Here is a 25,401-nt window from a genome sequence, read left to right on the forward strand (position 1 = left end):
TGTTTGCATTCATCAGATTCTTCTGAAGAGTATTTAACTGAATCATGAATTGATTTTTTAATAATTTTTGTTGCTCTATTTGAACGAGACTTGATACTGCACACCGCATGAGAATGGTGAGTAAGGTGGACCGAAATTTTTTTTGCTATCATGCACCGTTTTGGCTGTATTTCAGGAACATACATACATACATGCAAGATGAGTTTTAGTAATATATAGATATAGATAGCTACCATTCATAAGTGTTGTTATGTTTATCTCCCACCTTACTTAAAGCCTCCATATCGGGAAAGGAGTAGAGCTGGAATGCCGTGGAGAGGGAGATGTGTGGGTCAGGTGCCTAAGCGACCATGCCATCTTCGTGCAGAGCTACTACTTGGATCGAGAAGCTGGTCGTGCACCAGGAGACATCGTGCACAAGATCTACCCGGGTGCAAACATAAAGGTAGGGTTATATGATGACAGTCATCAATTGTGTAAGCAGCACCAATAAGGGTTGGCCTGTTTGGTGTTCTCATTTGAGCATATTGACTCAATATGCTGCGATTCCAGTTCCATTTCTCATTTACTCTGTTTATTTATCCATTATTATAAATTCCTTTGTCCCATACTCTGTGAGTTTTTGTAATCAAGGGTTCTCTATGGCTTGGGGGGTGGGGGAGGGAGGAGCAGTAGTTGGCTGATATTTATGTGTCAGAGGTATTTATATTGTAACATCCTCTGGTGACTCTGAACGCCCAATTAATCCTAATGTCCTTACCCTTCATATGGTATACAATGCCTTCAGAAAGTATTCTTCAGAAAGTACCCCTCGACTTTTGTCACATTTTGTTGTGTCACAGCCAGGGCCGTATTTAGGACAGAGCCAGTGGAGCACATGCTCCAGCACAATTTCCCAAAATGGGGGCCTTCACATTTTTGTGAAAATAAATTTTTGTTTAAATAAATACCAAAAATTTCCATCCAATTTTAAAAAATGGTAGTAGTTTTAACTAAATCAAGAATTTTGTCAAACTTTTATCTGGATAGTCTATATGTGAGCATACATATTTATTCAACATATTTGTCATTTTTTAGGTTTTAGATATGTTTTGATTATGCAGAAATAGTTTATTTCTACATCTGTCTTTTGTTTCTACATTGCTGTCTTTTGTTTCATTTCAACATGTCGTGTAATTAGTTGAATACAGCAGTTGCTATGTTGAAGTGTCTGAAGGAATCTGTTGCATCTAAACGTGACAGCTTCGATGCACATATAGAATCTGGAAAGGTATAATCAGGCGCTGATAATTTTTGGGAAGTCAAACAACGTCGTTGAAATGTGCGCCTCGTACCGCTGGAAGACGTGGGCACACAGCAGCCACAGGCTGATCTCACGTGACCTGACATGCTCTCCAACGACAGCTTTAACGTGGTTGTTGATCAGTTTCGAGTTTCTCTTGACCAGTGAGTTGCTGCATATGATATTTGTCAGAAATTCGGGGTTTTTTTACTCAACCAGTTGAAATGAGCGAACCAGACATTCAAGCTTCTGCCGATAATGTAGTTGCCATATACGGTAATGACTTGGAGGATACCCTTGGAAACGTTTCCAAACACCGAGATAGCGCTGTGTATGTACCTCATTCTCATGGTTACTACCTGCAGTGGCCAAGGGGGGAGGGGGTCCTTTCTGAAGATGAATCATGTGAAAGATCGACTGAGAACATCGATGGGACAGGAAAGACTTAATTCTCAAATACTCATGAGCATTGAGCATGACCTTCTCCGTCAGCTGTCCTTTGATGAAATTGTGGATGACTTTGCCAGTCGGAAGGTGCATTGAGTCAATATGACAAAGTGAGCTTCCCCCACAGGAACAGTATGATCTTGTGTGTCTGATGATTTTATAGATATAGTTCCACCTGATGTATATTACATTGTTATTTACAAAAATAGTGGCGGTACGGATTTTGAAAATTTTGATGAAAGTTATTTTTGAATTTTGATGAATATAGAATAATTTTATGGATAAAAATGCTTTCGATTCCATTAAAAATCTAATAACAGTAGTTTTTCTAGCGTAAATTCTTACAGTAAACAACATATCTTACATGCAATATTAAAGGGTGCCTCATTATACTTGCATGATCCAGGACCTCTACATACCTAAATACGAACCTTGTTGCAACCTAAATTTAAAACTGGATAAAATTTAATTTTTTTGACACCGATCTACACAAAATACCCCATAATGACAAAGTGAAAACATGTTTTTAGAATTTTTTTTACAAATTAATTAAAAATGAAAAACTGGAATGCCTTGCGTCAATAAGTCTTCATTCGCTTGGCTATTTCACTCCAAGTTAAGTTCAGGTGCAACCATTTTCCTTTGATCATCCTTGAGATGTCTTGATAACTTGATTGCAGTTCACCTGTGACCAATTCAATTGATTGGACATGATTTAGAGAGAAACACCTTTCTTTAGAATGTCCAACAGTTCACAGTGTATGTCAAAGCAAAAATTCCACCATGAAGTCCAAGGAACTGTACGTAGGACTCTGCCATATAATTGTGAGGAGGCATTGAACTGGGGAAGGGTATAAAACAATTTCTAGAGTGTTGAAAGTTCCCAAGAGCACAGTGAGCTCCGCCATTAGGAAATGTAAAGAATATGGAACTACCGAGACTCTTCCTCAAGCTGGCCGTCCAACCAAACTGAGCAACTGGGCAAGAATGACCTTGGTCAGGGAGGTGAACAAGAACCCAATGACCAATCTCTGATAGAACTACAGAGTTCCTTGGTTGTGATGGGATAACCAGCCGGAAGGACAACGGTTGTGGCAGCACTTCACAAATCTCGGCTTTATGGGAGAGTGGTCGGACGGAATCCACTCCTGAGAACGAGGCACATGGCAGCACACCTGGAGTTTGCAAAAAAAGACCTACGAAAGACTCTGAGAGCATGAAGCAAAAGATTATGTTGTCTGATGAGACAAAAATTGAACTCTTTCACCTGAATGTAAAACACTATGTCTGGCAGCAATTGAGCACGACTCGTCACCCATCTAACACCATCCCTACCGTAAAGCATTGCGGTGGCAGCATCATGCTCTGGGGATGCTTTTCAGTGGCAGGGGCTGGAAGACTTGTAAGGATAGAGGGAACAATGAATGGAGCGACATTCAGGCAAACGCTTGAGGAGAACCTGCTACAGAGTGCAAGATCTTAGACCAGCATTTCTCAACCTTTTTACCCTTGTGGAACCCTTGAAATAGTTTTCATGTCTCAGGGAACACCTGCATAAAAATTATTATTTACCATTATTAATATCGAGCTCTTTTATATTTTTTATCGTCGTTCACGTGGTATATAATTTTTTTTCGGATACCTGGTTTAAGGAAAAAATGACCCACTTTTTGTCAAATTTATTGGCAATGAAAAAAAAAACATATTGCTCGTTTGAGACCTCACACCGATGTTTAATTCACAAAAAAAATCTTTTTTAAAGAAAATAAAAACATGCTGCTCGTTTGAGACCTCACACCGAGGTTTCAATTCACAAAAAAAATTAAAAAACACCTCATGTAACTTGATAAACAAAACTTAAACAAATAAAGCTGAAGCAATAAAGGTAAACAGAAAAACTAACTATGAGAGAGCCAAAGACAGAGAGACAGAGACACTTCGCGCTAGGAAGCACAGAGAAGATAGATGGACACCGAGCATGCGTCCCGTACTTGAGTCAGTCACTCAATGATACATGAATCCGCCGCATACAGGACGTCCACTAACCAGTGAGGGCGGTTTCACACTGGCGCCATATAGACATCGTTAAATACATTCCCTATGGTTGTTATAATTATTATTTTTTTTTTGTATACCTTGGTCGAGGCTCGTATGAGAGCCAACACACAACTCACAGCAAGGAGGCATGAGACAAGAGGGGCGGGAGTGGAAGGGACAAAACAGTGGGGAACAGACACATTAGGTGAACTGTGGAAGGGAGAGGGATGGGGATGGGACGGGGAACATGGCGAAGAGAAGATGGACATTACAGGGACTTTCAGGAAGGAAAGCAGGAGAATTGAAGGAAGTGGGCTTGGGTGGATTATCGGGGGTAGAAAAGATCAAGGATTTGGATGGGGGAAGATAAGAGGTGGTGGTGAACAGCTGTTTTGAAAGCCTGGAGGGAAGAATGGGAAAGAATAGAGTGAGGAAGTTTATTCCAAAGGAGGGAAAAAAGAGGAATGAAAGAGTGAAGATGAGCAGTGATTCGTGATTTTGGTAGTTTTACCAGAAGGGGGTTGTTGGCGGACCTTGAGCGTCCTGTGGAAATGTGGTGGGGACAAATCGCAGAGAGAGCAGGGGGGGCAAGGCTGGAGAGGAGTCGGTAGAAGACAGAAAGACCACCGACCAACATGCGGTGATTGAGTGAGAGGCCCAAAGACTCAGCTTCATTGCGGGAGATGCCGATGATCTTAACTGCCCTGGTTTCGGCAGCGTGAAGCCGAGAAAGGTGGGAGGCAGGAGCACCAGCCCGAAGGGGAGAGCAGTACTCCATCAGGCTACGGACAAAAGCTTTGTAAGTGGTCAGGAGCTCAAGAGGGCCGAGGAAGGACTTTGCACGACGGAGGATTCCCAGTCGGCGACTGGCTTTTGAGGCGAGGTTGGAAATGTGACTTTCCCAGGAAAGGTCATGGCAGATAGTGAGACCCAGAAGCTTGAAAGAAAAGACTTCTTCCAGAGGATTGTTGAGAAAGTGGATGGGGGGGTTTTCTAAACGGTCCTTTCGAAGAGACATAGTGAGAGTGTGAGATTTGTCTGGATTGAAAGACATGTTCCGCGTGTTGGACCAGTTTGCGATTTTATCCAGATCTGCAGTGAGCGAAGAAGCTGCTGCTTGCCGGTCTGAGGGATGACAGATGGTACGGCAGAGGGTGGAGTCGTTGGCAAAGAGAAATAGAGGATTTTCCAGAGAGTCCGAGAGATCATTGATGAAAACCAGAAAAAGAACAGGGCCCAGAACGCTACCTTGAGGAACTCCAGCCTGCACAGGAAGAGGGGATGAAAGAACTCCATTTAGGGCCACACGTTGACTGCGACAGGAGAGGAAGTCTGCGAGCCATGAGTGGAGATGGCCTTGAATACCATGGGAAGAGAGTTTGGTGAGTAGTGCAGGGTGCCAGACTGTGTCAAAAGCATGTGATATGTCCAGGGATACGGCTCGGATTTCCTGTCTGGCATTGAGGACCTCCATCCATTGATGGGAGAGCAGAAGCAGCATATCCAGGGTAGAGTGACCTGGTCTGAAACCAAATTGATGATCGGAAATTAAGCCATTGGAGAAGAGGAAGGATTTCATGTCTGAAGCGATGATGGATTCCATCACCTTGCTGATGATTGGGAGAAGGCTGATTGGTCTGGAGTTATAGGGATCTGTTTTTGCACCTTTTTTATGCAGGGCAGTGATGTTAGCAGATTTCCAAGCAGATGGCAGATGACCTTGGGCAAATGAGAGGGTGAATAGAACATAGAGAGGGTGAGCAAGAGTCGAAGAGCAGGCTTTGAGGACATGTGGGCTGATGCCGTCTGGACCGGTTGCAGAATCTGACTCGAGGTTTGAAAGCAAGTTCTCCACCTTGTCAGGAGAAAAGGATACAGAGTCCAGGGACAGTTGGGTGCGACTGGGTAAAGTGGGTAGAGATAGTGATGGGTTTAGGACACAAGATTTAGCTGCAAACACCGAGTTTAGACATTCAGCTTTATCACGTGTGGAATCAGCAGTGCGGCCATTTGAGGTAAGGGAGGGGATGGAGGGGGAACATACACCAGAAACAGATTTGATTAAACGCCACCAGGATTTTGAGGAGGGAGAGAGGTTTGAGAGTTCAGACTTGAGATGAGAAAGATGTTGTTTTCTGGCTCTCCTGAGGGTAGATACACACTTGTTCCGAGCTTTGTGGAAGGAACTGAGATTGCCCTCAGTTGGGTTTGCTTTCCATGAGGCAAAGGCAAGTTGTTTCAGGACAACTGCCTCACCACAAGCTTCAGTAAACCAAGGGCGGGAGGAAGGGTAAGACAACTGAACACGAGAGGGGATAAATCTGTGCATGAGGGAGAGCAAGTTTCTTTGAAAGAATTCCCAGGATGAGTTGATGTTTGAGAAAGTAGCGATAGGAGACCAGTCTGTAAGTTTGATGGCAGCTCGGAGACCCTGCCAGTCGGCTTGAGTGAAATGCCAGACTCGACGGCGGTGAGGTGGTTCTCTGATAACAGCCAGAGAGATGTCCACTTTAACAAGGACATGGTCAGAAGAACCAATTGGAGCGAAGGAAGAGCAGCAGATATTGTCAGGGAAATTTGTCAAAATCAGATCCAGAAGAGATGGAGTACCATTGGTTGAGATCTGGGTCGAGAAGTTGACCGATTGAGTCAGTCCCAATGAATCGCAGAAAGCTTTTGCTGAGGTGCCATGGCCGGTGAGAGAGGTACCCACACCTTGCCAACTGGCGTGATGACAATAGAAGTCACCACATAAGAGGAAGAGAGAGTTTGGATGAGAAGATAGAAGATGGTCCATGTTTTCGGATAGTGAGGTGTAGATGGAGTCATCACTGTTTGGTGGATGGTACAGTACACATATAAACATGAGGTGGGAGTGAAGGGGAAGCCGAAGCCAGAGGTATTCCTGGGGGTGTGGGGGAGTGAGAGTAGTGCATGGAGAGTGAGGAATAGAGTCTTTGATGAAGAGAGCAACACCTCCACCAGGACGAGGCTCAGGTCTGTCATCCCGTAAGAGGGAGTAACCAGGGAGAGATACTTGGGAGTCAGACACGTCTTGGGAGAGGAAAGTTTCTTTTCGGCAGATAATGTCTGGTTTGTCAGTGGCAACCTGTATGGAAAGATCTGAAAGGTTTGAGCGAAGGCCCTGGATATTTGAGGTCCACACTTTTAATGAAGAGGTAGGGGAGGAGGCTTTGGGTGCAGGAGGTGGAGGGGGAGGGGGAGGGTAGGACAAGGGATGAGGCGGGAGGTAAGGAGGGTTGCTGAAAGAATGTGGGGTATTGCAGAATAGCGAGGGGAGGGGGCCGAATGAGGAGGAGAAAAGGCTCTGTGGTGCTGGGGGAGAGGGTGGACAAGAGACAAGGAAGAAGGCAGTTGAGGATTTGAGGAGGTGGAATGAAGAGATGGAGCTGAGAGGGCAGTGGAGGGAGGCAGGTTGGTGGATGAGAGGGGGGGCAACTTAGAGAAGGAAGAGTGAGGGGATGAAAGGTGAGGGGGAATTTTTGAGAGAGGTGAGAGGGAGGCTTGGAGGGAGAAGAGTGGGATGGTTGCTTTGAGAGTGAGAGTGAGGGGTGAGGGGGGTGAGTTGGCACTGAAGTTGGAAAAAAAGAATGGTTGATGGAAAGCGAGCATCCATGGCAAACTGTGGTTTTTAAAAGTTTTAGGTCAGAGATGCGATTTAACACAATTCTTGATGGATGCAATGAAGGCGAATTCAGAGAATGGAGAGAAGAAGCGCTGTAATAGTTGGATTTTTTAGGCAAGGAATGAAGGAGAGGTCGAAATGAGAGCAGTCTGTTAAAATAGCAGAAGAGTAGTGCATTGTGAAACAGTAAAGAGTACCACATGTGTGAGAGAGGAAGATGAAGCATTATAAGATCGTTTTTGTTGTTAATATTAATGTATGAGAGAGTTCAACAGATTAGGTCATGGAAGTGTAAAAAAAAAAATCGAGGAAGAAGACGAGGTGGAAGTTAAGAGGAAGAAGAAGAAGCAGAATCGGGAGAAGGTGAGCGTGTTGTTGGTGTTGTGGGTATATTTTTATTTATTTTTTATTTGAGATAAGAAAGAGATTAGTTGGGAGAATGGGGGATGTTTGGAAAGTGGGGAGGATGAAAATTGAAGGTAATGGGGAGGATAGAAATTGAAGGTAATGGGGAGAAAAAACCAACAACAACAAAAAAAAAAAACGATCGAACACCGAGTGGAACCGGTAGGCCTCAAGCCTAGGCCTAGGCCTCAAACACCAGGTAAGAACGTCGACAAAAATACTCACAAAATAGCACGATTTTTGAAACAAAACCGAACTCGGAACACACAGTCGCATGTAGGTGAGAAAATTAAACAGTTAAAATGGGACCAATAACAACCGGAAACTTAACTTTGAGAACGTCAGCAGGGAGCCCCGAAGGAGACCTCTCGCCACTCCAAAGCCGGAACTGGAGATAATAATTGTAAATTCTTATATATTGTAAATAATATAAGAGGTTGAAGCCTCTATTGTAATAACCAAGGAGTTTCCAACAATATGCCGTATGTGAATAGTAAAATTACGAATATTAAATCAAACGAAAACTACTCAAAAATACATGAGCCTATTTATTACTGTTTCTCGCGGAACCCCGAGAGACCTCTTGCGGAACTCTAGGGTTCCGTGGAACCCCGGTTGAGAAACACTGCCTTAGACTGTGGTGAAGATTTACATTCCAACAGGGCAATGACCCCAAACATACAACGAAAGCAACACAAGAATGGCTTCAGAACAAGAATGTGGAAGTCCTTGAGTGGCCAGCCAAAGCCCAGACTTGATTCACATTGAGAATCTGTGAAAAGACTTGAAGATTGGAATTCACTGATGCTCTCCATCCAACTTGACAGAGCTTAAGTAAATGTGCAAGAAACAATGGGAGAAAATCTCCAAATCCAGATGTGCAAAGGTGATACACACATACCCAAGAACACACGAAGCTGCAATCGCTGCCTTAGGTGCTTCTATAAATTATTGACTCAAGGGATTCAATACTTATTGATGCAAGACATTTCAGCTTTTCATTTTCAATTGATTTGTAAAAATTTCGAAAAACAGGTTTTCACTGTCATTATGGGGTATTTTGTGTCGATCGGTGACAAAATATTAAAATGTAATCCCTTTTAAATTCAGGTTGTAACACAACAAAATGGGGCAAAACTCACGTTGTGTAAATACTTTCTGAAGGCACTGGATGCACAAGCTCCACAACGACCCTCAGATCACTGTACACAAAAAAAGCCCATGAATGTCAATGAACATGTTCCTTCTCTTTGCAGGTGTTCGACCTGTGCCAGTGCCATCGGCAGATGCAGCAGCAGGCAGCCACAGCACAGGTTGCTGCTGCAGCACAGGCAGCCGCCGTGGCCGGAAACATTCCTGGGCCAGGTTCTGTTGGTGGGATTGCTCCAGCCATAGGTAATTAAGAAGTAAAGGCCTATGTATACTGATAATAATTTAACATAGGGGTTCATTTTTGTCTGGAATAAAACCACACCGACACGGTTTGAACCTTTTGAGTAATTCTGAGTCAAAGGAATGCCCTGCTGAGTGTGGAAAGTCAAAGAGAAGTCCTGCTGCCCTGTTGAGAGGTTAGGAAATGTCCTGAGTCTGGCGGGAAAGGCAGCACCATTGTTGTGACGTCACTGGTTTCCAGAGTACCCAGGAGATGACGGCACTTCCCCCAAGCTCAGTGGCTGTGTTTGTCTCATCTCACAGTCGTGTGTGTGTGTGTGTGTGTGTGTGTGTGTGTGTGTGTGTGTGTGTGTGTGTGTGTGTGTGTGTGTGTGTGTGTGTGTGTGTGTGTGTGTGTGTGTGTGTGTGTGTGTGTGTGTGTGTGTGTGTGTGTGTGTGTGTGTGTGTGTGTGTGTGGCAGCAGCTGCACTACGGTCCTTTAATCTTATAACAAAATAAAAGAAACAAAATGAGTTTTTATCCTTCTTGACCTCAAATTACTTGAAAAGTACAAGTGAGATTTCTAGAAAATAATGATTAGCAACCCTTGAATCCCATTGTCCTTTTGAAAGACAACCTTCCATGTTGACCTGAATGTTTTGTCAAGTATTGCCATCCAAACAGGCTGGGGCAGGAAAATTGTATTGTGCAAGAATTGATCATACAATAGTTTGTGGACCATCATAGTAACAGATGCCATGAAATTATTTTGCCTTTGGAAAAATGACTTGCAGTTGTTCATGGGAAAACACAGGTTTTCCAGGTGAAGGCCAACTCTTTGTTGTGTTTGTCCTTGGGCCTTATTGTCATAGTAAATGTTGGTCGAATTGGGACCTGGCAATCACGTAGCTGAAATGGTATGGTTGTAATTTTTGGAAACAGTTCAGAGATGATGTAACAATGCAAAAAAACTTTTAAAAGCCTGGCTTTGGCTTAATAGTTAGGGTGGCTGGCTTGGGATCTTCGCGTCCTGAGTTAGAGCCGTGTTTCCTGTTGAATTAACACCAGGTGGGGATGACTCAGCCTGTCATCCTTCCGAGGTCGGCAAAATGAGTCAGCATGCTGGTATACTGTGTTGCGGTGGTGACCTGTCCAGGATTGTGCCCAATAGCCAAGGAGGTTGCTGAGGCAGCACCGATGATCTGCACAGAGTGTGGTCCCAATGGATGGATGGAATGGATTAAGAACTGCAAATATTTATTGTGACTTTGACATTATTTTCACACGAGTAATGTTGTACGGCAAAACTTCAGGCAAATGTGCATGCGCAGTCGAATATCAGAGCTCTCTGGTAAGATGGTGTGGTGCAGGAGTTGTCAATAATTTTTACCCCATGCGTGCAAAGTGAAAAGCAAGGTTAAGTAATTTGTTAATTCTGTCTATCTATCTGTCTGTCTGTCTATCTGCTGATGTCAGTCTATAATTGAGGAAATACTGAATTCCATTTTTTATTTTGAATACTGCAGAGCACAAATTGGAACTTTACTTGGAATACAAACCCACAGATAAGCTGTACTTTGTTTCTGAATTTGACAAATTGTACAGAATCTCATCCCAATTGCACATGTGAACAGAGGAGTACAGTAATTGTTTTACTCTGTCTCCCTTTCCCACAGTTAAACTAAGTTTAAAAAAAAATACCCCCCGAGCGGGATTGCCGGTCATCTTTGTCAGAGGTCGACAGAAGCAAAATCAAATTAGGGGCATCTATAATCGATTCCATGGCTCGTGGATCTGGTCGTAGAATGCAGATCGCCAAAATAGTCGGTCACTTCAAATAAATGATGAAGGAGACACTTTCCTGAAGAAGTGATCCTGACAACAGCAGGCGCGCTTTAATGCTAATTTATGTGATAGCTGGGGTTCCACGAAATGGTCGGTAATATGGGAATTCTGGATCGTGATTATGATCGACCGTGTTGTCAACTCTCTCCAAAACGATCAGGCACGCGGGAAGCCAGCAGCTGACTTTCGGGTGGGCAATTCCGCGGTCATGACATAATTACACCAATGATTATTTTTTGATAACAATCCGACTTTGTATTCAATGCTGCAAGTTCGTGTATATCAACAAAATAGCGATGCAGATTTGTGGAGTCTCACAGTTGCCAAAGTGGATTTAATCATGGTTGTTTGTATTGTGGTTTTCCGGCTTGGTCTCCTCTCCGGCAAGCCCTGGCTCCGCGGTCGGTTGTTTGCAAAAGCATTATCACGTAAGCAGAAATTTATGTTTACCTACGTTGATTCAGATAATTTGTCCTTCGGTATCAGGCATTTTTTTAAACGTTGCACCAAAGAAGCCGGTGGTCGCTCCAACATGTGTCGATCACACCCGACGACAGAAGATCAGCAGAAATATTTGTGAAGAGGAGGTCAAGACAGGAGCCGTATATCGTGGTGGGAACGTTGATAATTTGTCTGATGCCGCACTGTTGTCGCAAGACCGTAACGAACGGTGTTTCCGCAAGTTGGTTGAAATCACCAAGTAGTAGGACTGGATCCTCTTTTTTTTTGATGAGTGAAATAAATTCGATGAGTGCGTGTTGCCGGAATTCTGCCCACGTTGTCCTTGTTGAGCAGTAGAAGCAGATAATTTGAAAGTTTCCAAATGGTGATTGAAGACGCGAATGGAACCATTCATAATCCGCCGTACAGATACTGCTGTTATCGGGAACGGTGATGTGATCCTTGGTGTACAAGGCTAAACCGTGGGGTGGCCTACGTTCAGAGTTCGAATACTGCTGATCGAATCTATTCAACTCGAAATCCGGCATTGACAACAGGGTATTGGTATCGGACACAGAAAGTCTCGTTTCAGCACAGCATACCACGTCGGCAGAAGTGAAATGCGGGTCAGATGAGAGATCGGCGAAATGACTATGCAAAGATCGTGTATTGTGAAATACGACATTGACACCGAGTTGATGACTGTACACTGGCGTATAACACAACTTCAGTCTGTTCGAAGGTTGCCGCAATCACTTCATTTCCTCTTGAACCTTTTTGTCCACGTTTATGAATTTCCCATCTGATGTGGCAGTGTCTTGATAAACGGTCTTTTTGTCCACTAATCTTATCTTTCTGTGCATGTTCAGAATGTGGAGTCCCTGCAGTTTCGTGACCCGACTGAAGGCGACATAATGTGAATGTGGCTGAGAGACTTTGTATGTGTGGTCAATCAAAATTTCTTCTTTGGATTCACTCTGGCATTTGTGCACAGTTTGTGCGGCGGATTGGCGTAATGGCATCTGAATCCGTGCTAGTCGGAAGTGATTGTAATTGAATTCTCAGCGAACAGCAAATATTGGAATCCAAGACTGATGTACACCTTCTTTATAATATCCTTTGAAGGCGGCTCTCTGTTTCGCACCGAATGGAGGATCGTGGAAATCGACCCTTAAAATATCTGGGATGTTCTTGACTTGTGATTCTTGATGTACGAAGTCCAATTTCATTATCACACAAGCTGAACCATTCATGAGTCCATCGTCCACAGACAAGTTCACGGAGATTTCATACTGCTGACCGACGACAACAGGAAGCACACGTTGCAGACCGGCACACATTTCTGAAGCTTTTACACTGTTCAGAAATTGGCGTAAGTTCCTTTCACCGAAGCTGTCCGACTGAACAGACAGATGCTGGGCAGCAATGTAGTGTTTTCAGCACCTTCAGTGATGTCGAACAGAGTTCGGTTGTGTTCGTTCACACTGGCATTCAAACAACAGACGTTGTCTGATGCCCTTAATGCCCCTAAATTGATAAATTGATGTAGATGCCCCTAAATTGATTTTGCTTCTGTCGACCTCTGACAGAGATGACCGGCACTCCTGCTCGGGGGTACGTTGATACATTTGCCTGGTTTGATGAGTCGGGTGTTCAGCAATTTCATGTAATCCTTTGTTTGATTACCTTCACGCATATGGTTAAGAAGTTCAGCATACTTCTTATCATACTTCTGGTGCATTATTTGCGTTAATTCGTACATTTTAACGTTATCAGGCCAAACATTAGGTCCAAGAACTTCAGCTCCTGTTTTAGGGGAATCGAACACCCACTCATCCATAACAGGTTTCAACTGAAACATGTCACCCACGAATATCATTGACAGGTTACCAAATGGTGCCTTCGAGCCACGAATCTGTTTTAATCTGTCATAAATGATCGTGAGCATTCTCCGAACCAACCAGAGATACTTCGTCCACTCTTACAGAATTTGGAGCGTAATGTGTGGAGCGTAATGGAGGTAAGGTAGCAAAATTTGGAGCGTAATGTGTTCTGTGTAATGTGTGGAGTGTAATGGAGGTAAGGTAGCAAAATTTGGAGCGTAATGTGTCCAGTTTACTGTCACCCAGTTTTTGATTGTCCACATTCAAAGACTGGTTGGCTTTGATGTGAAAAGCAGAGTGGATCGTTTGACCTTGAATATTGAACGCTGCGTTTCCAGTTGAAGCACAAAGTAGAATTCTCAGCGAATCTGGAACATCTCCGGGATGTCGAGCAAGTTCTCGGTGAAGTGCTTGGTAAAGCATTTGGATTACATGTGATTTACCAACACCAGCTCCACCTGACAAAAACACACTGAATGATTCAGACTGATCGCGAACGCATTGCAGAACATCGGTGAAGAACTCGTGTTGTTGTGCATTCAAGGATCGAACACATGCGTAATATTCGGCGTCAGGAAAGCGGCGAACTCAGATTTTGAGATCAGAGTCTGAACCTTTAGCATTGAACTCGATACCGATATAATTTTCTTGCCCTTTATTTTCTGGTAGATGCAAGGCAAACCCTTCGCTTGCTCGAGGTCCTTCATCAGCATCGACGGCCTCATCGTGTTCTGTGTTTGAGGCCAATCGATCAAATTCTTCCTGGGCACAAATTCGTGCTTCTTCAAGAATGGGACCCATACGATCGTACTGTTTCTCCTTTTTCGTAACACTGGCTTTCAGTTGCTCTTAACGCAGTTCATACGATCCATCTCCTCATAGATCTCTTTCTTCACTCCTCCAGTTCGAGAATAACATCAGTTTCTCGTGGAAGTGTTTCTCACGATCAATACCTCTGCTGTTACCCACTGGTCTCATCACTTCAGGTTCCTCTTCAACTGAATGATATCACCGTTTGGTAATTTGAGTGGCAAGTGGCAACGCCAGTTTTCATCGTTTTCTCCCTGTTAAGTGACCGGGTGATCATCTCTAATGGCATCGTCAGCAAAGTCATCTTCTTCCTCATGAATATCACTGAACGACAGGGAAGGCTGTTTATTTCTTTTGTCAACAGTGATCTTGGAAACATAATTAAATCGGCCAAACACATGCTCTCAAGTTCCACAGTTCTCTCTGTGCACCGATCGACTATTGACCTTTGTGCAATATCGGGCGAATCATCATTGAGTCCCTCTATCTGAGCACATGATTTTAGCAGGAACGTTCTTTCTTCTGGTGGAGCAGTGTTTATAAACGTAACTTTCCGACTGGATTTTGTCAGCGGTAATCCAAGGACCAGAAAAGACGCTTCCTGTGCTCCTATTTCAGCAGCGTTCGTGAACTTATTGCCAATATGTCGGACTTGGTCTCTGATGTTTGACGTGTTCGAGCGAGCTTCTTTCACAGCAGCATCCAGCAAGATACTCATTCCACGCTGCGATTTTGAAATATAAGCCACAATATAGACGGCACAAGCGTAGGCATATAGAACGTACTGAATGTCGTGATTTGCTTGTCATACACTCAACAGATTTGTCATGTAAGTGTTGATTCGGATTTCAGAAGGATCGCGCTTCCGAAATGAACTTTTCTTCGTTAGAGATGATCTAATAGCCATTATGTACTCCTCATCGGTTAGGCCAAGTTCTTCGAGGAATTGGTCGAATGAAACATCGCGTTCTTTCTCCCACAACTCTCCCAATTTCTTCTCGACTTGAGTGTAATTCGATTGGAATTTTTCAAAACTTCCTTCATCTTGATTTCTTCTTGACTTTAGTGTAATTCGATTGGAATTTTTCAAAATTTCCTTCATCTTGACTTTCATCGCTCTCCAACTTGGAAAGATTCGAGTTTTTCGCATCGGTGGAAGTGGATAGTTGAAGCGACAAATTGCTTTACCCTTTTTCCTGCACGTTTTGGAGTGTTTATGCTTCTGGAGCTCAAGGAATATTTGTTCGCTCTCTTTGACATCACGACTGCATGATATGAATTGATCGATATCATCACATACTTCTTCTGTATTTTTCTCCAACGAAGGTGCTCCATTTTCCCAGAACAGAGCATGGATGTGGGGAGAGCCACGCTGTTGAAATTCTATGCGATAGAAGAAATCTTGCACATTACCGAGGAGACTACTATCGGCCATGACCATCTTGATGAATTCATGACATCGGTTCTGGAAATAATGGGCACATGTGACGGGATCGTTTCTCACAAGCATGGAGCGCTCTTTCCACGTCAGTTTCTCGATATCGTCATCAGACAAGTCTTTGTTCCACTGCTGTTTAGCGAGAGTTCTGAGCACGACCGATCATCTCGTATCGGCGGCTGACAACGAGAAGAACCATGTTGGGGTCGAGAGTTGTTTGATCATGGCGAAAACATCTCGCTTTCTCTTTGCGAAATCAGGAGGTGAATTTCGTACTGTTTTGAAAATTTCATATCCATCGTCCAGTTTGACGTCTTGAGCAGTTATTTGTTCTCCACGCTTCCCTTTGACGAGCCGAACAGCGAGCGAGACACGGTTAGCAATCTGCTTCAGCTGCAACTTTTTCATCTTGAAAAACAGATTTGGAACAGATTTTCCTACTCGGCCAAATTTATGGCGGCATTCCCATTTACATCTTTGGCTGTCGTTCACACGTATTTTCGGATTGTCAGGGGGTGTTTGACCACCGTAAATTGTTGGAAAAGCCAGATACTCTGCATTTGTATCATGATATAAACTGCTTGGATGCGTAATCTGCAGTGTCCAGTAATGTATCTCAAGTACCTGTGTTATTCTCCGCTGCGTCAACTTCGGAGAAGCCATCTGACTTATCATCGTCTTCCTTATCATCATCATTCACATTATTTGTGTTACCGGTACGTTGCTTATTCGAATGATCATTGCCAGAAAGCGGTTGTCCATACATCTCGAGTTTCCTGATCGTTCGACGGCTCGCCAGAATCCTCATGCGTGCTTGGCTGCGGCTGAGTATCGCGCATACTGCCTTCACGGAATGAAGCGAATGGATTTTCATCATCAGATTCTTTCGTGATAAAGTTATTGAATAACTCTTTCTTAGCGTCATCTGCATCATCTCTATGTAAACGATTTATCCAATCATCAGCGAATTTCACGTTTTCTTTCCTGTATAATGGAGTTTCGCACAGCAGTTCTACTGCTCTGGCAACAGTTACCGGTCGAATGTTTTGATGACATACGGCCGATTTGTATCGCTTTCTTTTCTTCAGTTTGACAGCTATGGTCTCCGAGTCTTCGATATTTCGAGGAAGCTGCCTGATGGTGGGCGCAACATCCACAGGCACCTTGACCACATTCCCTCTCATCGATGTTTGGCCCTGCGCGGAAGTCTGTGCAGAGACATGAAAATTTGCCATGGGCTGACCAGACGTTTTTCCAACGGACGAAGAGTTGCGACCAGTTCCGGTACTTCAGGGAATGCCATACCGTTTTGTGAGACGGACAATGTTGGTACACGTTTTGCTTTTAGCGCGCCAAGACACGTGTGACGTATCCACTCTTTATCATCAATTGACATTTTGACTGTGAGACAGGATTTTGCGATAGATTCCTGCTCGCGAAGATCTTCCGTAACTCGAGTGACCGATCGTTTGAACCATGTTTGATGACAAATCGTACAAACGTAGTCGCACCCCATTGAGGTTACTTTCTTGAATGTTTCAATACGTTTTCGATGCACTTGTTCACTTTCCCCAAAGTTCAATCTTTTTCTGGCATTTTCCCAGTGTCCATCTTTGTCTTCTGAATGGTACTTACGCTTCCTGGCAGAGTTCGTTTCTCTCTCTCCACTTGAGAAAAAGCCGAAGAAGACCTCTGAATTATCTTTCGACAGGAATCAGGTTTTTGTCGGTTATTTCGATTCACTGCACATTGATAGTATCGTTTCTTACATTCGGTATCGTATTGGCGGAGAAGAGGACCTGTCCATAAATCCGCTCTCGCCTCCAATTTGGCCTTCTTACGAGATTCTGCTAGTTTAGGTCCACATACTGGATTGTGCCTAGCCTCCGAACGACACCGTCTGTTGGTCTCTGCCAGTCTGGGTGCACGTTCTGGATTGGATATGGCTTCTGACTTGGCCCGCTTGGTACTTTCTGCTAACTTCAGTCCGCGTACTGGATCGCGTCTTGCTTCCGAACGACACTGTCTGTTGGTCTCTGCCAGTCTGGGTGCACGTTCTGGATTGGATATGGCTTCCGACTTGGCCCACTTGGTACTTTCTGCTAACGTAAGTCCATGAACCGGATCTGATTTGGCTTCCGACTTGGCCCGCTTGGTACTTTCTGCAAACTTAAGTCCACGAACCGGGTCTGATCTGGCTTCCGACTTGGGCCGCTTGTACTTTCTGCTTACTTCAGTCCGCGTACTGGATCGTGTCTAGCCTCCGAACGACACTATCTGTTGATCTCTGCCAGTCTGTGTGCACGTTCTGGATTGGACATGGCTTCTGACTTGGCCCGCTTGGTACTTTCTGCAAACTGAAGTCCACGAACCGGGTCTGATCTGGCTTCCGACTTGGCCCGCTTGGTACTTTCTGCTAACTTAAGTCCACGAACCGGGTCTGATCTGGCTTCCGACTTGGGCTGCTTGTACTTTCTGCTCACTTCAGTCCGTGTACTGGATCGCGTCTTGCCTCCGTACAACACTGTCTGTTGGTCTCTGCCAGTCTGGGTGCACGTTCTGGATTGGACATGGCTTCTGACTTGGCCCGCTTGGTACTTTCTGCAAACTGAAGTCCACGAACCGGGTCTGATCTGCCTTCCGACTTGGCCCGCTTGGTACTTTCTGCTAACTTAAGTCCACGAACCGGGTCTGATCTGGCTTCCGACTTGGGCCACTTGTACTTTCTGCTAACTTAAGTCCACGAACCGGGTCTGATCTGGCTTCCGAATTGGGCCACTTGTACTTTCTGCTCACTTCAGTCCGCGTACTGGATCGCGTCTCGCCTCTGAACGACACTGTCTGTTGGTCTCTGCCAGTCTGGGTGCACGTTCTGCATCTGATCTGGCTTCTGACTTTGCCTGCTTGGTACTTTTAGCGAACTTTAGTCCACGAACTGAATCTGATCTGACTTTTTCTTTTTTAAATACGTATTTCAATAAGCTGTGCGGATACCGAATTCTTCATCCTCTTCATCGTTCGACGATGAACAGTAGGCGATCTGAAGAGAAGGGTCCAGCTCACAATCAACTGTGGACAAGTCGGGAGCATGAATATTTTCAAACTCGATATGTGGACCTCGACTCGTCACAGATACCAACTCAAAGCCGCGCAAGCTTTTGCGCAAATAAATGCAATGCCTTTCTTTTTCCCAATACTGTCCGAGGAAATCACCAACACTGAACATTTCCCATGTTCCAACCGCCAATGATGCAGCCAACTCGGGGTCGTTGTATATCATGATATCGGTTCTTATTGGGGCTGCCATACTCAAAACATCTATTCTATTCGGTTTTATCAGAGTATGCAACTGAAGACAGCGACCGCTGGCATTTTCCGTTGCAAAATAATGCACTCTTTCGAGATGATCAATGAAGAAGCCTTCGAGACTATCACAGAGTTTGTTCGCATCAGTCGTGACACCAGTAATGACAAATGCCACAGCAGAATAGAAATCCATCTGCCCACCTTGACATGTGAACTCATGTCGTACCGCCATCCCAGCGCTCTCCTATACGTTGTCTTTGACATAATTCAACGTCAGTCTTTCACTCGTGTCTCTGCCAATCTGGACTGAGAACTAACATCCATTTTGTCGATAGCGATGGAGGTTACTACATCATCGTGATTTCTGTCGGTGTTCTGGATAAATATCCCGACATCAGATTCGACTTGATCAGACTCTTCGCGCAACACATCAGGGATGAACGTAAGCCACTGACCCCCTGATCTATGTTCACGTTCTCCATACACATGAATCTTCACATTGAGGCAAGAAAACAGAGCCAAAATATTCAAATCAGTTCCCCAAACTCCATTTTTCCCCATACTCTCACAATGCCCGTGGAATACGTTTCGTTAGGTGGCCACGGACTTTCTGTGAATCTACATTGAACATGAAATGATAGAGTAAATCATTACGGATACGACCATGGTATACTTCACTTCCAGTCAGACAGTAGGAAATGGATCTGTACAGACAGTTCCCATCGCCGGAGATACGAGCAAACGATACTGGCGTTGACAATAGTGTGTTGGATACACTGTACTTCACCGTTTTCACAAAAGGCAGGGTCATTTTTTTACATAAAGCACGTTGTCTATCTGCATTCGGTGTACTGAATTGCCGTTGATCTGTTACTTCCGTGCGACAAAGTATAACCTCAGCATCATCCAGAAAAGTCAAATTCGCATCCTGTCCTTCTACTCCGATGGAAATGAAAATGTACAAGCAGTCTTGACATCGCCACCTCGCGAATGTTGTCGGGACTGGTACAAGTTGCCACCGTGGCGTTTTGTAGATTTTTTTGGCGTTTTTATTTTTGACAAATTGAGAACTTAAAACACCGAAAGTACTATGCCTGATACCCCGATGGCGAGGAACGTCCGAAGGCGAGGAACGCCCGAAGGTGAGGGATGACGTCCGAAGGCAAGGAACGCCCGAAGGCGAGAAACGCCCGAAGTAGAGAAACACCCGAAGGTGAGGGATGACGTCCGAAAGCGAGGAACGCTCGACGGCGAGAAACATCCAAAGGGGAGAAATGTCCGAAGGCAAGGGATGACGTCCGAAGGCGAGAAATGCTCGAAGGCGAGGGATGATGTCCGAAGGCGAGAAATGCTCGAAAGCGAGAGATGACGTCCGAAGGTGAGAAATGCTCGAAGGCGAGAAACGCCCAAAGGCGAGGGATGACATCCTATGTCTGACACCGACAGGCGTTCGATAACTACGCCCTAACTCGTTCTCTTCGCCAACGTCAGTAAGTCTGCAAAGAACAAGGGTACACAGGAAAAATATTTCACAACCCAAATTACATCAATATATATTTTTTTCATGTAAAAGTATGTACTGACTACATGAGGATGCAAGTGGTGTTTTGGAATTCAACAGGAATGAGTGGCAGTTAAAATGAGTGATGCACTCAGATGCACACACGTGTTTTGGAATGAGTTGCATAACAGTGTCTGCACTCGTACCAAAATTCTGTATGCATCCGAGTCGATAACCAGTGATCGTAATGATCAATACAACTCGTCAGAACTCATATTTTTGCCAAACTCAAAAAAGTTCAAAAAGTAACTTTGTGCTAGAGTGGAATCGGAGCAGTTCATGAAGTACGTACTCTCAACTTCCGGGTTTCAAAACCACCCACCCTCCTCTAATTTTGACCTCAACCTTGGACGACCTTGAAGGTTATAACGTTGTGCACATCTCATCAACCTCTATCCATTCCACGATTGGTTATTTGTCTCCACTCGGTTTGATTGTGGACGGACGGACGGATGGGCGTACGGACGGCCAGACAGACTTCGAGACTGGCTTTATTAGGTCATCTCTACTGAGATGATCTAATCATTCCAAACAGGCAACTTTCTGTTTTTGCAACATCATAAAGGACACAAGCACCAGGCATGAATAACTAATTTAACGTGTTAAATTAGGTGGTGTAAAAGATGGTGCATCAATGGCGGTAAACCTCCGAAAAAGTTTTTCTTTTCTATCTCCCTTAAAAATTTTCTTTTAATTTCAATTGAATTATATACTTGAATCACCTTGTTAGATCTTCCAAAAACCTCCAGTTTATCAGTACTTAGACAAAATATTACACCATTTTGCACCATGTCGACCAATTAAATTTTCCGCTCACGGTCCCGGCGTTGGGCGGTGTAATATTGAGATTCAGATAAAATGGCGGCTTCTAGGAAATATAGATAATGCTCGGAAACTTGAAGTAAGACTTGAAAAGACCCTTCCCATGTCCTTTTTCAAAAGACGGCACAGGCTGAAGTGTTCTATGAACTCTCTTGTGCTGTTATCGATGATACTTTAATTGTTTTTCAAGGTGTATACCAACTTCTAATGTATTTGTAACATCACAATGGATGCTTTAGCATTCCCTCCAGTGGAGAATTATTTAGGACGTGAAGGTAGCCGGTGCGTTCCTTAAAAAATATTGGGCCTCATTTCTCAAAAAATATTGTCCCAAAGGGTGCTCTCTTTTTGGATATGCTTCACAGGCAATCATCAGCATTGGGTACAACCAATCATCTGTAAATTGTAATGTGCATGTAATGCTGTTGAATCTGAATTCTTTAATCATTCACTATTCTTCCCTCTTTCTTATTTTATTTGCCACCATATTCATTTCCAGAACATACATTAAAGCAGGAAATAAGTAATTATGGGTGGGGTGGAGACAAAGCACAAACATGGTAGAGACAAATTCATACAACACTATTTGTTTCCCACAAACACGAGTTTTTTTTTGTTTTTTTTTTAATTAAATACAAAATCACAGATGACATTTGAACCAACTTTGTGCTTCAGGATCATAGTAATTACTGAGAAAGACATTCAAAGATTTACCTTTTTTTCTAAAGTTGCTTTTTGTGATGTGGGATGGAGTGTAGACCCAACTCTTGTATTATTATAATTATGTGCTGCTCTGTGACATAATAAGTCAAGCTGTGATTCTTCTTCTTTACTTCTCCTGCTTCCACATGTACTGCAATATGGAGTGGAAATAAATGATCTCCTGTTTATAGCTGTGTCTTACCACGAGTTACAAACATAATATCTATTCACTATTGTCCTTAAAAGTGTTATTTCATATTATCCTTCAAAGACATTTGATCTTTCTTCAACATCTACTTCTCTCTCCTCTTCTTTTATCTCTTCTATTTATTTATTTGTAAAGTCAAAATCACAAATGTTTTGAACATTCTAATGTGTGCCTTTGGTTAAGGTCTGTCGGCGGCAGCAGGTATTGGTGTGGATGACCTCCGTCGACTTTGCATTCTTCGCATGAGCTTTGTGAAGGGATGGGGTCCTGACTATCCACGACACAACATAAAACAAACACCCTGCTGGATTGAGATCCATCTGCATCGTGCTCTTCAGCTGTTGGACGAAGTCCTGCACACAATGCCCATCTCGGAGCTATGCCCCTTAGACTAGAATCTTTGTTGGTCCAGTGTTTGTGGTTTCTTGGTCCTTTGACGAGAAGGAAGTTGGTGGTCCAGCCTCAAAATCGGTCCAGGAATGGAACTGTTCTCCTTGCTTTGGGCTCCAGGCATTCTTTGGACACTCTATGCTTGGTTTGGGGGTGTGGGGAAGGAGAGGTGCTTTTGTTTCTGATGCAAAATTCAACAAAAGCTCTTTGTTTCCCCACAATCATTGAAATTTCTTTATCTTTATCTTCTTGACAACGAAAACTCCATGGCTTGAGAACTATGTTGGATATGGTCACATTTTGCACAACTTGATCAACGATGAAATGTTTTTCTTTCAGAAGCAGGTGATTGATGTTGGGTTTTTAAGGAATGTTTTTAAAGAAAAAAATGGAAGAGCTTTTGAGGAAAAACTGAAGGAGCTGTTTGGAGAAACACTCACTGCAAATTTACATCACCATACAAACACGAAGAAAATAGCTTGTCAGAAGCAGGAAATGCTTTGTCAATGTGCACAAAGCAGGCTGATGTGTGCTTTACCAATTATTTTCTGATGAACTTACACGCAATTATGGCTTCTCAATCCTAAATCGTGAAGTCATGTACTGCGGTACCAGTTGAACTAATCTGCTACTTTCTCGCTTGTTTCTTTGTACTTGTGATTTTGTTGTAAAAATAAGAACAACATTAGTTTGATGTTGGCCTCCGGTACAGCAGGAAAGATTGAAATACGAGGATTTATTTTTTGTCGAATTAAGCAATTGTTGGTCTTGAAATGTTGCAATATGGACTTTGAATTACAAAGGGTTTTGCATTCTTTGTGATGAATATGCATGATGTAATTCTGAGAAAGTGCAATTACAGCCGATGATACAGTTGGAATGTCTCTATTTTACTAGCTTTAATACAAATGGAACTTTAAGTGTTGATAAACCTGAAACAGCAGCTATACACACAGGGAAAGGTCATTCAGAGTTTTGAGGTTTTTATTTTATTTCCCCCCATTGCACTCGTTTCCATGTTTACATTTATCAAGATGTGATGGGAATGTATCTCGACTCCTTTTGGAATCTTGCCTTTTAAAGAGACTGCAAAGTTCTGCAAGGTTCGTGTTTTGCTGCTTTTCCCTAATCACACTTGTGGTATAGGGAGGTTTTGTATCTCGACGGGTATTTTTCATTTGACAGGGTGGCTTGCACAGGAGCCCATAGCTAATGTGTCAACTACTACAAGTGATAATTTATTTTTGAAAAGCAATTTTCACATGCCTTCGATGAAACATGGTGTGGGATATGATGTGTTGATTAATGACTAATTGTATGAGGGGTGTTCAAAATGTTCTCAGAACGAGATTTTGTTTTTCACAATAGTCCAAGACATGGCAACATTTTATTTTTTTATTCTTCAATATATAGGTATGCATGTTAAGAAAATATTATTTTACTGCTTGTATGTTGATAAGTAAAAAAAAAAAAAGAAACGTTGTTGCATCTTGGATTATTGTGAGAATGATGTTCTGAGAACGTTTTAAATCTTTTTCTTTCTTTCCTCCCTTTCTCTCTGTCGATCATCCCCTCCCCTCCTCCACACCCCAAATTTGGAGATGAACGTTTGAGCGCGACATGAGTTTTTCTTGAACTTCTACGATTGTACGTACCTTAACCTGACAATCAGACATGAGATGATTTCTCGGCAATCAGTTGAAGTTTGTTCTTGGAACCTTCAGAATGATGCCTTTGTTTTAAGCCTTGTGATAATGAACCGGTTTTAACAACAGACTTTTTGATGAATCAAGTGAATATGTTGCAGTGTTTAAATTCCATGGTAAGGAATTTTGAATATTTTGAAAGAAGCTGTTTTCCTCCATGGACACCACCAAAGCAGTGTTTGTATCACAACAATGCAGTTCTATCTCAGCCTGCTTTGTCAGTGCCATCTCTGCTTTTGAGAGTAATTCGTAATTATTGTGTTGACGCTTGTTATTTCAAGGTAATTGTGTCTTATGCACTGCTTTTCTGTATAATATGTTAAAAATAGCAACATCTTTCTGGAATTTAACATCTCATTTTAGAATTGATTTATTTACTTGTTGAGTGATATATGAACACACGTTGCATGTAATGTTTCTACTTTCGTCCATCGACATGTATTGATGCTATGTTACATGAAGCTTGTGATGGCGATTGCTGCTGTTACAATGTCAAACATCCAATTAAAGTTCTTAATTGCTTCTCCATGGCTTTACTTCATTTTGAAATTTTTGAATCGGGAGTCGTCTACGGATTTTTTTTTTCCAAAGGGCCTCCAACGCAATCCGGTCCACTCGAAGTTCCCACAGAGTGCGGTTGTCATCACACCGTGCAATTGCCTGCTGTAAGTATATAGGAGATGGAAAATAAAAATTTTCAAAAAAATACGCCTGGAAGACACGAAATTACGTGAAAGGAAAAGCAGTTTGGTATGCAAAATATCTAATGATCGAGACAAGATTACCAGTTCTGTCATTCATGTCGATGAGGAACAAAACTATGCACAACACTGCTTTGAGACCTTCCACTGGGAGAGGAGAGGAAAGGGATACAATGACAGCAATGTGTTGACTGTGGAAGTGGAGGAAGGCATAAATCCAGGAAGAATTGCCAATCTCAGAGAACAGCCTCAGCACTCATCAGTGAAGCAGTTGACTCAGGCAAATGGATGGGGATTGCAACCATCCACCACGCTTCAGGACTGACCTCTGATATCGACTGTCCATGATATGAATTCCATCGGGGAATTGTTCCACAGAAACCTGCTCTCCCTCATGCAC

General features: G+C 43.3%; 1 protein-coding gene across 2 annotated transcripts in view; it reads left to right on the forward strand.

Moving 5' to 3' along the window:
• LOC147030482 (SMAD family member 4-like) overlaps window positions 1-24,823 on the forward strand; it is a 294,415-nt gene extending 269,592 nt beyond the window's left edge. For both annotated transcript variants that reach the window (XM_085874609.1, XM_085874608.1), the window contains 3 exons: window positions 277-445; window positions 9,074-9,212; window positions 22,388-24,823. In XM_085874609.1, coding sequence (XP_085730735.1) covers window positions 277-445; window positions 9,074-9,212; window positions 22,388-22,599 — 520 coding nt within the window. In that variant the 3' untranslated portion in view covers window positions 22,600-24,823. The remainder of the gene's footprint in view (window positions 1-276; window positions 446-9,073; window positions 9,213-22,387) is intronic.
• Window positions 24,824-25,401: the final 578 nt, after the last annotated feature.

Source organism: Eptatretus burgeri, chromosome 3, assembly GCF_056783735.1.
Source record: "Eptatretus burgeri isolate ZD-2024b chromosome 3, Ebu_testis_v1, whole genome shotgun sequence".
In the NCBI taxonomy this organism is placed as follows: domain Eukaryota; kingdom Metazoa; phylum Chordata; class Myxini; order Myxiniformes; family Myxinidae; genus Eptatretus; species Eptatretus burgeri.